Source organism: Vicia villosa, unplaced genomic scaffold (genome assembly GCF_029867415.1).
Source record: "Vicia villosa cultivar HV-30 ecotype Madison, WI unplaced genomic scaffold, Vvil1.0 ctg.000162F_1_1_1, whole genome shotgun sequence".
NCBI classification, from domain to species: Eukaryota; Viridiplantae; Streptophyta; class Magnoliopsida; order Fabales; family Fabaceae; genus Vicia; species Vicia villosa.
In genome coordinates this window covers 175,218-188,924 of record NW_026705044.1, presented here as the reverse complement: position 1 = coordinate 188,924, position 13,707 = coordinate 175,218, and the positions used below count along the sequence as shown (strand labels likewise).

The 13,707-nt window shown below is 36.2% G+C and overlaps 1 protein-coding gene across 1 annotated transcript; it reads right to left on the bottom strand.

Moving 5' to 3' along the window:
* Window positions 1-3,743: 3,743 nt before the first annotated feature.
* LOC131624750 (embryo-specific protein ATS3B-like) lies at window positions 3,744-5,895 on the bottom strand. Its single transcript, XM_058895669.1, has 3 exons — window positions 5,619-5,895; window positions 5,412-5,525; window positions 3,744-4,283 (listed from the first exon to the last, which is right to left on the bottom strand). The coding sequence occupies exons 1-3, from the start codon at window positions 5,748-5,750 to the stop codon at window positions 3,960-3,962; spliced, it is 570 nt and encodes a 189-aa protein (XP_058751652.1). The 5' UTR covers window positions 5,751-5,895; the 3' UTR covers window positions 3,744-3,959.
* Between the last annotated feature and the right edge of the window lie 7,812 nt (window positions 5,896-13,707).

Genomic DNA, 13,707 nt, shown 5'->3' with positions numbered 1-13,707 from the left:
TCACACTTTCCCACATTCTCTTCTCATTTTCTCTCTGTATTTTTTTTTGCGTCATGACATCTCCCTTGATTTTTACGAGAGATGGATACGTTATTTTCTCGACCACCAAATCTCCGATAAAAATGAAATTTTGGCACATTCATTCCATGGAGAGTTTGAAGAGAGAAATGATGTGATGGTTAGACGGAGACATCGAAGATGGTGAACAGATTAGAAGCATCCAGAGAAAAAGAACAGTCACCTCACTTGCAACTAGAAAACCTCGTAGCTGGTTGGAGGAAGTCAAAATAGACAGAGACGTAATCTCGATGATGCACGAATCTGATGAAATCATTTTAACGGTTGTAATTTCTTAGCTATGTTGTTGCGTTGTTAATGTTATTTTTATGTGGCGTATGTGTTGTTGGTTTATTTGGTGTTTGTGTTGTTATTTTAGTCTTTATGGCATTTAATGTCTTGTTTGTATTTGGTATGTTGTAACAAATGTTCGTAATAAAAAACATTTCGTTGAGATAATACAAAAGTGTATATATTGGGAATACAATTTTTATGTTGTCGAGCTAGTAGCACAAGTGGGACAATTTTTTGGGTTGAGTCCGGCCTTACAGCATAAACCACACTCTCTTTCTAGCTTTTCAAAGAAGTCCAATTCAGTTGTGATACACTTGCACTAGCAGGATTATTGTATGCACTCTCAATAGAAGCTTGTCTTTCGGAGATCAAGCATAGACCAGGTTGCAGAGCCACGTGTGTTTAGAGATTCTTGAGAAAGAAACTTCAACCACCACCAGTCTCTCCCTCGACAAGAGAAAATGCACTTAGAAAAATATTATTATTGTCATCTTGTGCAACTTCCATGAGTAGCGTGCCTTTGTATTTACCGAACAACCACGTTCCATCTATCTGAATAATAGGTTTGCAAGATGCAAATCCTGTAATGCAAGGTTGAAAAGCCCATAACAATCGACTGAATATTCCATTTCCGTTGACATATGTACCATTTGGGGCATATGAAGGCAATGTTTCCATAATATAAATTGTTCTAGGAGCATATGTGCGAAGCGCATGCAAAGTAAGTCTATAGCGTAAATAATTTATTATTTCTTTCTTCGTTAAATAGATGCACATAATTTTTTCCATTCCTTTAGGTATTGTGTAACGGGTATGGATTTCAGCAAGAATCCAAGATGTAATGTGTCTCTATATCGTAATCTTTTGGATCACCTTGGCACGGATGATGTACGCGTTAACTCTAAACTTTTCTTCTTTTAATTTAGGCATTTTTTAAGTTATCATTATTCTAATTTAATTTTATCCACAGTTTATCTGGAGACCATATTTGGGTTTGGACCATGGAGCCAGCCCCGAGGATGCATTAGTTTGGACTGCAACTACTGCAATCATACGGCTCAACATCGTGGAGATACACCAAAGCGACCGTGTGAAGGTGCAGTTCGGAATGCATCAAGAAATATCGTGTGCTCCAACTTGTTTAGAACCTTGTCATCTCAAAAGGGTCGATGACCAATGAGGTATTAATTAGAAAGAATTCACTCCGGAATGGTGTAAGATGTGGCATAGGCGTTACCGATATGTCTTACAATTCCATGTTTTCTTCACCCAGAATAAAATGCGACACACAAACCATTATATTAATTGGTACAGATCGGTTACTAACCCTAAAATGTTTGTGTCTGACCCGATGTATTTGATTGACCCACGCACACAATGGGCACAATCCTCAAATCCCAAACAACACTACCAACAATCATATACCACCCAACAACAACCCCAACAACAAACACAACACACATCAACCTCCCACCAAACACCACGACGATACAGATCCACAAACACCCAACCCCAATCACAACCTCAATACTAATACATATGCCTCACACCCAACTCCAATCACAATCTCAATACCAATACACCCATATGTCTCACTCAATCACAGTACCAAGAATACATATGTCATCCCGATGTGGGCCCCTCATCATCTCACCTTAGCCTAGACATTGGCCTACCTGAAGAATATTCCCCAACGAACCCAAGTTACGATCAGCAACCTCAATACTAATACACCCAACAATCAAAGTACCAAACTCCACAAGATTCATTTTCTTTGCACTTCCGTTATTCATTCGATCTAGGTCTAAAATAGGTGTTTTGGGTTTTTGGCTTAGGGAGAAAGCAAACCTAAAACTATAAATAGAGGGAGTAACCCCTATTTTATATAACAACTTGTATTCACAGAATTTGCAGTTGCAAGTGAATAAAGAGATTTTCCACAGTTTGTGGGCAAAGAGAAACTCTGCATAAAATCATCATCTTCCTCCTTTTATTTTCGCAAACCCTAATTCACCTTTTTCCCAAATTTCCTTTTTCGTTCATTGTCATTGTGTAGTGATAAAAAAGTACTCAAAGATTTAAGTTTAATTTCAACATCTGATGTCAGAGAACCCACACACGAATTACAATTTAACAAAGGGAGCTTGAAAAGGAAAAAGGCAAGAAAAAAAATGTCTTGGGGAAACTCATAATCATCATCATCATCCATATATTAAGGTGATTTTCCCTTCCTCATGCATTAGATAATGATTATGCAATTAGAATTTTGGGATTTTAATTTAAGAAGATTATAATATGATGCATGCATAATATTCTTAGGAATCTACATTGTTTCATCCTATATTTATATATATGCATTTGCTTGAATATGTTTAGTAATTTAGGATTGTAGTGTTGTGTGAATGGTAGTCTCCTACTGCAAATTGTGTTGATTGTGTGTTGGATTGAGAAATGTATGAGTAGAATCAATTAAATAAGTGAATAAGAGAAGTAAAGAAAGTATAACTTAGCAATATAATTTAGCAACTCATTATTTCGACACCTTGTCAGTGTTTTACTCATAACTCCTGATACAAAGATCATTTAGGAATGAAACTTAAACTATTAAATAATAGATTTGTTATGAAACTTCGAGTTTTGTTTCTGTATCAATCGGTTGGTTAAACCTTATAATAAAAATTATATTTTTAATTTAGTCATTCTAAGCTTTCTAGAGAATGTTTGTTTCCTTAAATTAGATTTTGTTTGATATTTTAATTAAATTGTCGAAGTTATAGTTTGAATAATGAGAAATAGGTTTATGAGTCTATTTAGGTAGAATTGTATGTACATAAGATTTTTGATAAATTCATCATGATAGAATTGTTTGAATGACCAGTATGTATGAGTAAATACGAGAAATGATTATTTTTATAGTTTAAAGGTACCAGGTATGAATTTAAGAATGAAATAGATTGTTACTTCTCACTATGGATGAAGATGGATGAGGATGAAGCTGACAACATGTAACTCAATAAAAATTGTTGTTTATTATGAATTTTTTGAATCTTAATCCTCTTATAATACTTCGTCCTTATTATAAGAGAAAGTTGACTTTTTAATTTATTCAATAATTAATGTGTTTAGTCCATATATAAATCAAATACATTAATCATTCTATAAATATAAACAGTAAATTTCCTTATAACAAGGACCAGAGGGAGTATAATATAGATAAATATAGTTATCATTTATATGTATTTGGCTTCTCGAAAGCATAAGTAATGATCCTCAATCTTCATGTAGTGTCCATTACGAAAATGATTGCGTTTAGTTGTGCCATAATTTATCAAGGTGTCCAATTCGCGGCCCCAACCTTAAACTACATAATTTGATCATAAAACAAAGAAGAATTTGAAAAGAAACTAGAAAGCCACATGATTAACTAATTAACCAACTTGGCCAAGAGTCTTCCACATCTCCTGTCTCAACTACTTCTACATACAATACTTGATTACAAAGTTTCATGGCTACAAGTATAAAGAAATGTAGGGAATAAAGTACATTTCGAAGTGCATAGTTTCATGGCTACATCTACAGGAAACATAAGAAATGAAAAGGACATAAACTTACAGCCAGAAACTTAAAACAACTCCTAGAATAACTAACATTAGCCATTTCCGATTAGTTACTTTGTATGAAGAAGCAGCATCACTGCATAAATTAAACCCATACCATGTATCTCTGGGAATGAAAGTGTTGTAATAGAAAGTAACTGGACCGCCACTATTACCATTGATTTTCACCGTGTCGGGTTTCCAACCATCTGAGCCAGATCTATAGAGGTACACATAGCATATCTGATAGGCGCATGGACCATTTATCTGAAACGTATCGGACGAACAGCTCTCAAATGTACCAGAAGATGGATCATCTAGTCTTGGTGCATTTATCTGATAGTATGTGAAAGAGGAACAAATGAATTTTCAATGATTTCAAAATAAAGCTCCCTTAGTTAAGCAAGATTAATAACCCAAATGAGGATTTTTTTTTTTTTTTGGGTCAGATTCTACTTTTAGTCTATTTGATGCAATTTACATACACATATTCAAAATCTATCGATCTGTTCAGCGAATTTTCCGTACACTTCAATCAGCCTAGACCTTTTATACACTTATCTTCATAGAGTGACAGTCGATAAACCTTACCATATTGAGAGAAAATTAAACTCTCGCATAGAATAAAAATAGAGCATGAGATGAGTTTGTAAGAGTATCACCCTTCATCTTACGACATGATTTTGCAAAGATGAGTCAGACTCAATATAAAAAAATTAACTGATGAATGTACAAATCCATGGATATTTGAGAGTTTTAGGATTTTTGTACATTAGATCTACCTCATCGTCCTTAAAATGAATGTGTTCTATAAACCAACTTGGTTTTGTTTCAATAACCTCCTCACCTCCAGCATTAATATGGTAAACACTTTCATACCATATTAAATTTTAGTTTAACTGATCTGTTCTAGGCCGGCCAAAGGGCCAATAAGAGAAAGCCCCGTATTTGATCCAGGTTTTGGACATCTCAACCAACTCTTGTATACAAGGTATCCAACGTAAAAAAAATGCGCGATTCAAATCCCTTTCTCACTCTCACATTATCATTCATTTTCTCTCAGTGACTTAGGCGTCGGAGTGCTAGCTATGGAGATCAGCCCACTCTCTGCCGCACCGGAAGCACAACTCCGCCACAGCAAGACAGTACCTCATCATTCACCGATAATTTCTAGTTCTGAACCGATCACAATCATTACAAGATTAACTTGTAACACAGCAAGTCATTCTCTATAAAATCTTTCTTATTTGAGATTTGAGGTTTTCCCAAATAGATAGATCCATTACTCTACATACATAGTCCCCATTCTAATCCTCAACAAAATACTAACTAACTAACCTACTAATTCAGTTGATGTTATCTATCAAGTTTAACTAAGCATCTGATATCAAAAACAACTTTCAATCCTTAATTACAAACTCTTCCAACAGAAAAAAAAAATAGAAAGAGAAATTAAACAAAAACCTGGTTTCCATAAGCATCACCAAAAGAAATACTGATTTGATCCCTCGTAAACCTAGTAGACGAACAACTAGTGGATATAACCACAAAGTAAGAACAACTTGCCTCATTCTTCATCTACCAATAAAACAAAAAAAAAACTTCCTCTAAATATTATTCATAAAAGAGGAGAAAATGAAATAACCAATAAGGGTTTATAATTCTATTTACCTTAATATAACTGAAATTGAAGGATTCATGAGCATGAGGCAATAGCGAAACAGAGTGAGACTCTGACACTGAGACTGAGAGGGTTAAACAAAAGGCCAAAGAGACCCCAACAAGAAGAAGAACCTCTTTCATCCAAAAGAATGAAATTTGTGTTGTGAATTTGAATGGGTTTCGATGACTTCGCGTGATATAGAAGAAGAAGAAGAAGGAGAAGAATCCACAATGAAGGAAGATGGCTAATTTGTTTTTTATCACGTATTGACAATTTTCTTACGATGATTTTTAGACGGGTAAAAGTACTTTTAGAAGCGATGATTTTAATGCTTTTGTTAAATTATAATTGATTTTTCAATTAGAATTGATTTTACTAGAATTTAGAATTTGTAGTTTTTCTTCCATAATTAATTTAAGATGGTTTTATATTAAAATTTATGAGTTAAAAGGTAGTGCACTGACAGTGTAAAACTATTTTACACTGTCATCCAATAGGGAGTCATGAATGTGTCATGTCATTAAAGTTTTTTTTAAATAAAAGAATATTTTAATTGGATGCATGGTGGTGATTGGTTGACAGTGTAAAAATATTTTACACTATCAGTGCATGATCCCTTTTCTCAAAATTTATTGTTTAACTCAATTTTAAAGGAGTAAAAAAAAGCTAAAATTTTTGTCCAACATATGTAGAAATAAAAAGAAAATCATTTTGCAATTAAAAGCCAAGGTGCCTAATCTAGATAGTTTGAAAGAATTCAAGACCAAGCTATCTCTTAATTATCGAAATACTTTTGTTGGCAATTATGGAAAGAAACTCAACCTTCTGACTATTGAAGTGCAGACAAAAGTAACCATTGCTTTGGCTTAATTCTATTATCCTCCATTCAGAAGTTTCATGTTTCAAAACTTCCTCTAGTTGACACCTACGTTGGAGGAGTTTGAGAAGATATTGGAGTTTCCTCTAAAAAGAAAAAGGTCCTTATAAGAAAGTTAGACTCATTCCCAAAATTTAAGACCTTGCTAGAGCCTTGAAAATCAATGTTCTAGATATGATCGCCAATTGGAAAATGAAAGGGGATTTCGCAGGTTTTTGGAGAGGACACTTAGAAGGAAAGGCATGAGAGTTGGCAACAGCGCAAGAGTGGGATGCCTTTGGTGATATGCTAGCTCTTCCAATTTACGGTTTGATACTCTTTATGACTTATGAGAACTTAATTGACTATGGTGTTGTGCGTGTATTTTGGGCCGTTCTAAAAGAAGGTGAAAATCCTGTCCCCGCACTCTTAGCAGATGTGTTCCATACACTTCATTTGTGCCATGAGAAAAAAATGGTACAATCATATGTTGTCTCCCTTTGCTCTACACCTGGCTAACTTCCCACATATTCAAAACAGACCATTGGATTAAAGAGAAAACCATTGATGAGTGAGCCCAAACCTTGGTCTCACTAAATGAAAAATCTATCTATTGGTATGCGAGGAAGCTTAATGTAGAGGAAATTAGCTTTAGTTGTGGAGAGTTCCCAAATGTAAATCTGATAGGATCCAAGGGTTGCATCACCTATAACCCAACTTTGGCTCTAAGGCAACTGGGATAATCCTATGATAGATAAGCCTAATGATGAAGGTCTGATATTGCACGACATTGGTTGCAAGCTAATCTCAATCGAGTCTCATATGAAAGAAATGAGTTGAAGTGGAACCTTGACCAAAAGGGAAAACAACTCGATAAAAGTGAAGAGATTGAAAAGGTTAAAAGGGGAAAAGAAAGCCGGTAGGAGAATGCCTAGAAGGAGCTGGTTTTGATCTTGATTTCCATAGTCAACATCTAGAGGAAGCTCGGAAGCAAAATCATGAATGGAAAGATCTATTGGACAAACCTTTGAAAGAACGAAAAGAAATAAGAGAAGGGTTTGAAGCCCGAATCCAGGATCTCAAAAAATTGCTCAAAGAATCTCAAGTCTTTGCATCACGTGAGCGTCATCTCAGAGAGGAAGCTGAAAGATCACTCAAAAGCCTTTCCGCTAGTTGGAGGAAAACCCATGAAGAGCTAAAAACTCAAAGAGTATAGTCGTCATCAAAGTGAGGCTTATGAAGCTTTGAGAAATGATAGTATATATTAGGAGGGAAAATCCAATACCTAAATAATCTTATACATGATGGTCAAGTGTCATACCCTAAAATTTTCCCATACAGTTTTCCCCATTTCAATTCAAATCAATACACAAAGCTCCTAGACACATTCCCCTACACAAGGCTCTAAAACTAGGGTTTTGATTTCTTCAGAGAAAAATCAAGTTCTGACAACCCAAGTGGACCTCATAGTCTCTCATATGCTTCAAAGGACCCTCATGACAATTTCCAAGCTCTGATTCAAAGGATTGCTCACTCAATGGTCCAAACGATCAATAATTAACTTGTTGACCTAAAAGTCAAACTATGGTCAAAGTACAGCCAAAACTCCTGATTTTTTGTCAAGATCCTCATATTGAAGTATCATTAACCATTTGATCAAGGATTGATCATGGTTCATCAAGGAAAGATCATAAATCAACAAATTCAAAAGTTTCTAAACTAGGGTTTTCTTAGGAGAAAGTCAACTGAACTTTGACCAGCCATAACTCCCACATGGAACATCATAAATTTTCCATCCAAAGCTCAATTTGAAGGAAATTGAATTCTCTATAATTTTGTCTCTCACATGCCAAGTCTAAAAATGCTTCATTTGAGAGATATGGATCAAAACATTATAGGTCCTTTTCAAAAGTCAACCAAAAGTCATTTTTTCAAAAGAACACACAAGGAGCATGGAAAATTATTTTGAGATGAGACCAAAGGAATTGGTTAGAGGACTCTTTAAGGTTTCCAAAAAGTCCTAGAACTCCTCCATACCTCAAAAATTGAGAGAGATATGCCTTGTCAAAGTTGGACAATTTCAAGAGAAAAATGTGAAACAAGAAGGCTTCAAAAAGGAATTTTTTGCAAATAGGTCCAAGTTTCTTTGATTCAATCTTGCTCTCCAAGTCATCAAGAAGATATAATCTTAATTTCACGAATTTATGATTTTTATTTTATATTGATTTTTATTCATTTAAAAAATGGTATAAATCAAATAATTGAGATAATAATCAAAGATTTGGTGGGAGAGATTTTCCTAAACAATTTCAATCACCAATTAGACATTATAAATGGTCTAATTTCGTGTTGATGAAGATTGGAAAATTTCAATCAAATTTTGGACAATTATGGAAGCTTTTAAATCATATTTTCAATCATGCTCCAATATTGGATTCAAAAAGGATTTGATGTAGAATTGATGCCCTAATGTGTTCAACTATAAGTATACAATTTGTTGGCATTGAGAGGAGGTTTTGGGACATAAGGATTGCAGCAGCCAGAACCTCACTGAAAAGCAAAATATCGTGAAGGAAGCAGTCCAAGATTTAGGTCGATTCAAGGCACTTGAAGGATCGAGCAAGCTTCCTTGGTGTTCTCTGAATCTATCCAGACATTCTCCAAGGTTCCACGCGTCCAGAAGCATCCCTATATAATCACGGTGGTAGCTACGTTCGGAACTGCAACAAAACTGCATCTGTTCCGTAGCAAAATTTACAGAATAAATGGGGAAGAAGACACATGTGGCGCGCTGGATGTTTGAATTCTGTTTGAAACTCACTATTCATATATTTTAATTTATGGTGTTCACACTAACAGCGAGTGACCCTTGACCCAGTGGTAGCGCGTTCTGTTGATTCCGTTGTCCCCCAGGACGCAGGTTCGATCCTTGGGGGATTGTTATTTTTGCTTAATTGTTGTGTTACACTCTGCCCAGCAATCCAGTGCTTTTCTCATGACGCAACATCATGGCAATCAATACATATCTGCCGTTGGATTATTACACGCTCAGATCCAAGAGTCCTTAACGGAACGCCCAATGGTGGACGTCCTGATGCCACCATACTAGAATAAAAGTTGAGAAATTTTCTATTCTTTTATTCTTTAATTACATAATTTATTTTTTTCCTTTTTACTTTAGTTATTTATTATAAAACTCTTAAAAAAGTTTCTTTTTTATATAAAACTTGATTTCTTTTCCAATTTCTTTTTTTCTCCTAAAAAACATAATAATTAATAAAAACATATTTATTTGTTTTAAACAATTTTATTTATATCAAGTTAATTCAAAATTGTTTAAATTATTTCTTTAATTATTTTTTATTTTTTTTTAATTGATAAAAATCATATTAGGGTTAGGGTATTTTATCAAAACCTTATTTTCGTCGATTTAATTAATTATGTTGAAAACCAATAATTAATTAATTCGATTGTATTGATTCTATTAACCATGGTTAACTTGTGCCCTTATCAGGGTTTAAGAAGATCATTCCTACACTGAAAATATGCTTTCTTTTGTGCATTTTTCAGGGTTAGCAACAGGATTTTCTCCGACTATGCGCCATGCCTCTTACGAAGCTAAGTCCCGACCTTATCCCTTTCTTTATTTTCCTTTAAATAATTATTTGCCTTATAAAATTATTATTAGGGTTTCATCCTCAAAAGCCAATGGACTCTTTCTACATTCACTTTTTTTTCTGTCTGCCTTTGCTTTGCCAATTTTTCAGGGATAACCCCGAGGTTTCTCCCGACCGTCAACCATATCAGATCAAATCCAAAGCTAAGTGCCTTTCTATTTATTTATTTATTTATTTTGAGTTTCTTTATCTTCTTAGGGTTAACTTCGTTTGCCTCCGAACCGATAATGCACTCACCCATTTTTCTGTTTATTCTTTCTTTTCCAATCTTTAGGGTTTGTCAATCGCCAAAGCTACGCGTATCGGTAACCTTAAACCCTAACCTCAATTATATTATTACTTGGTTCAAACATATTTGATTTATTTTATCCCGCTGGTTTCAATTCCCCTCTCCTCCGCTGGTTACAATTTCCCTTCCCCATTTATTACTGTTAATATTAATTGTTATGGTTAGTAATTGTAGGGAGTGCAAGATTGTAATTAACTTAGAATCACTAATTTATAAGATAAATATAACTGAATATAATCACGTGATTGTTGCACCCACGCACACTTTTGGGGTAACCTCTCTGTTGCCTGTTGCCTGTTGCCTTGTGTTTTTGCAGAATAGCCATGTCCCTCGAATACGAGGATACCTCAGCCATGCTGCCTCGATAAATACGAAGGTCATACGACCCTAATGATGCTGCCTTCGATACGCTAATATGACCTCGACCCTCGGAAGTTGCCTACGAAAAAGGCTGAGGTATCCTCTGGTTGCCTACGAAAAAGGCTATTATGATCCTTCCTCTTAGACTACCTGCCTCTTTATGGCATGGGTCAGTCTTTGAGCGAATGATAATTCGATGACCCTTCTACCTCCAAACGAAAGGCTTCCTGCCCTCTTATGGCAAGGATTGACCCTTTCATTCTGAAAGGCTAAAAAGAGACCTATCATCTGAGTTTAAGGTAATTGCCCCTAATTGCCTTGCCATGCTCTATTTTCTATATTCTTTCTCAAAATTCTTCAAAAACTGGCTACGCTCATTTTACGAGCTAAAGTCCATTTTTCCCTCTTTCATCTACATTTTCTGAAAACGAGCAAGCAAAGCAATTAAGAGCCCATGGAAAACCATGGATGCAAAGGGTGCCTTATACCTTCCCTTTGCATAAATTACCCCCGAACTTAGATTTCTTTAAAAAGGTTTTTTTCTGTTTCTTTTTGCCTTTCTGATTTAGTTTGGATAAAATAAAAGTCGGTGGCGACTCATGCTTAACCGCGACATTTCGATCGATAAAAAGTCAGTTCACCGTATTACAGAACTGGCGACTCTGCTGGGGATTTTTCGATTAAAAGAGGGGTTACCTTAAAAGTTTAGGACTCACTTAATTGTATTCTATTGTTTGCTTTGCTTGCTTTATTTTTCAGGGCGTTTTGGGAATTAAATGAAGCACGAATCCTACACCCGGATTCAAGTACACTTAAGATTAGGAGTGGCATAGTCATGGCGACCTCTTTCACATATGTGGGAGATGAGTCAATATGAAGTTCACACTTGAGTTAGGACTCCATAGCATATGCACACCTTTCTCGAATGAGGGGGGTCTATGTATGTGTCTGTGGGTGCGCCGGAGCTCAAGGACCTTTAGTTACCCTTAACCCATCCTGGCCTTTAGGAACGTAGCGGGGGGACTACTCTTGACAAATGTTAAGAACTAGTCGCTACCCGATGCTACAATTCAGATAGGTTCTTTCTCAAAGTATCATTGCATGGTGCGAATGCATCATGTCCGAGGGTGCTTTAGAAGGGATGACAATTCTGGATAACTTGTAGAACTTGTTGCTAAAATCTCCTTATCCATAGAAATACCCTTGGGAAGGACACCTGATCAGAATCCATGCAAGCCTTAAGCCAAAAATTGTATGACTTGTGTGACTTGTTTGTGTTTACTACTAACCTTCATTTCCTCGCAGGTTTTGTTGAAAGGATTTGTTTGTCCTTACCATCTCGCACTAAGTCCAACGAACTGCATTCGCATAACATCATGACATCATGACATCATAAGCATAACATGATTTAACTAACCCTTTCAAGGATCTTAGGGATTTAGGGCTCACAATTTCAGGTGCTCTTATCAAGAACTGAATTCCTATCTAGGGACAAAAGGATTTATTTTCCTCTAGCCACATGCCTTCCAATTCAGAGACTCAGTACCTATCAAGGGGCAAGAGGATTTATTTTCCTCTAGCCATGTATCTTCAAATTCAGAAGTATCCCGAATCAGAGGCGATGACCCACTCGATATGGTGAGCTTGATTCTCAAAGAAGGACGTCCAAAGACGAAAGCCAGAATTCTCTGGACATAGCTGTGTTTGATTCAATGTCTAAACGTTGCAAACTAAATTTCCTATAGATCCTTGAAAGCATTGCATTTGCATTCATAACATCGCATAACAGGTTTCTTACAATAGGTCTCTCATCTTTCCTCGCTGTTTATTTCAGCATCATGGATCTCGAACAATCAGTTAAGGATCTCCAAGCTCAAAACACTGAGTTCCAAGCCTTGATTCTGAATTTGTCCAAGGGGCAAGATGAGCTGAAATCCCTTCTGACTAAGAAGGAAAAGAAGACCAAGAAACCTAAAGGTGTTCTCAATCTGGGAAGAAGGTTCAAAGGCCCTCTCAAAAGGGTTGAAGAAGCTGAAACTCCCAAAGAGGGTAAGAAGACTCGAGTGAAAAAGCTTAGACCGATCTTGCAACTCAGGGATGCTGAAACCTCTGAAGACAGTGGTGAGGATGAGCAAGATGATGATAGCATCAAAACCGATGCAAAAAGTAACCACGAGTCTGCCAAACTCTCTGAAGAAGAAGAGGACTATTACCATGAGGACGAACATCCCGACGACAAATACAAGATGTTAGAAGAGCGTCTGAGAAGCGTGGAAATTCAGAAGATACCTGGGCTGGATTTTGAAGAGCTTGGACTTGTTCCTGGGGTCGTTATTCCTCCAAAATTCAAAACTCCCGCCTTTGCTAAGTATGATGGAGTCTCTTGTCCTAAACTACACTTGAGGTCTTATGTAAGGAAGATTCAGCCTCACACTGCTGATAAGCGGCTCTGGATCCATTTCTTTCAGGAAAGCTTATCTGGAACTCAACTCGAATGGTACTATCAACTGGAAAGTACCAACATTCATACCTGGGAAGATTTAGTTGTTGCTTTCTATAAGCAATACCAATATAATTCTGATCTCGCACCAACTCGCATGCAATTACAAAGCATGTCTATGGGACCTAAAGAAAGTTTCAAGGAGTATGCTCAGAAATGGAGAGATCTAGCTGGAAGAGTCAAACCATCCTTGGCTGACAGAGAGATGGTAGATATGTTCATGAATACACTAACTGGCCCTTTCTATAGTCATTTGCTGGGAAATTCATCATATGGATTCACTGAGCTTATACTGACTGGGGAACGTGTCGAGAATGGCATCCGAAGTGGTAAGATTCAAGCGGCTACATCCTCAAGTACTACAAAGAAGCATTTCAATGGGAGGTCAGATTCCAATGCTGTGTATGGGCAGAAA

Coding starts and splice junctions, on each gene's coding strand:
- LOC131624750 (XM_058895669.1), bottom strand. CDS start 5,750: ATGAAAGAGGTTCTTCTTCTTGTTGGGGTCTCTTTGGCCTTTTGTTTA. Junction 5,526..5,618: donor TCAATTTCAGTTATATTAAG/GTAAATAGAATT, acceptor TTTTATTGGTAG/ATGAAGAATGAGGCAAGTTG. Junction 4,284..5,411: donor GTGATGCTTATGGAAACCAG/GTTTTTGTTTAA, acceptor ACATACTATCAG/ATAAATGCACCAAGACTAGA.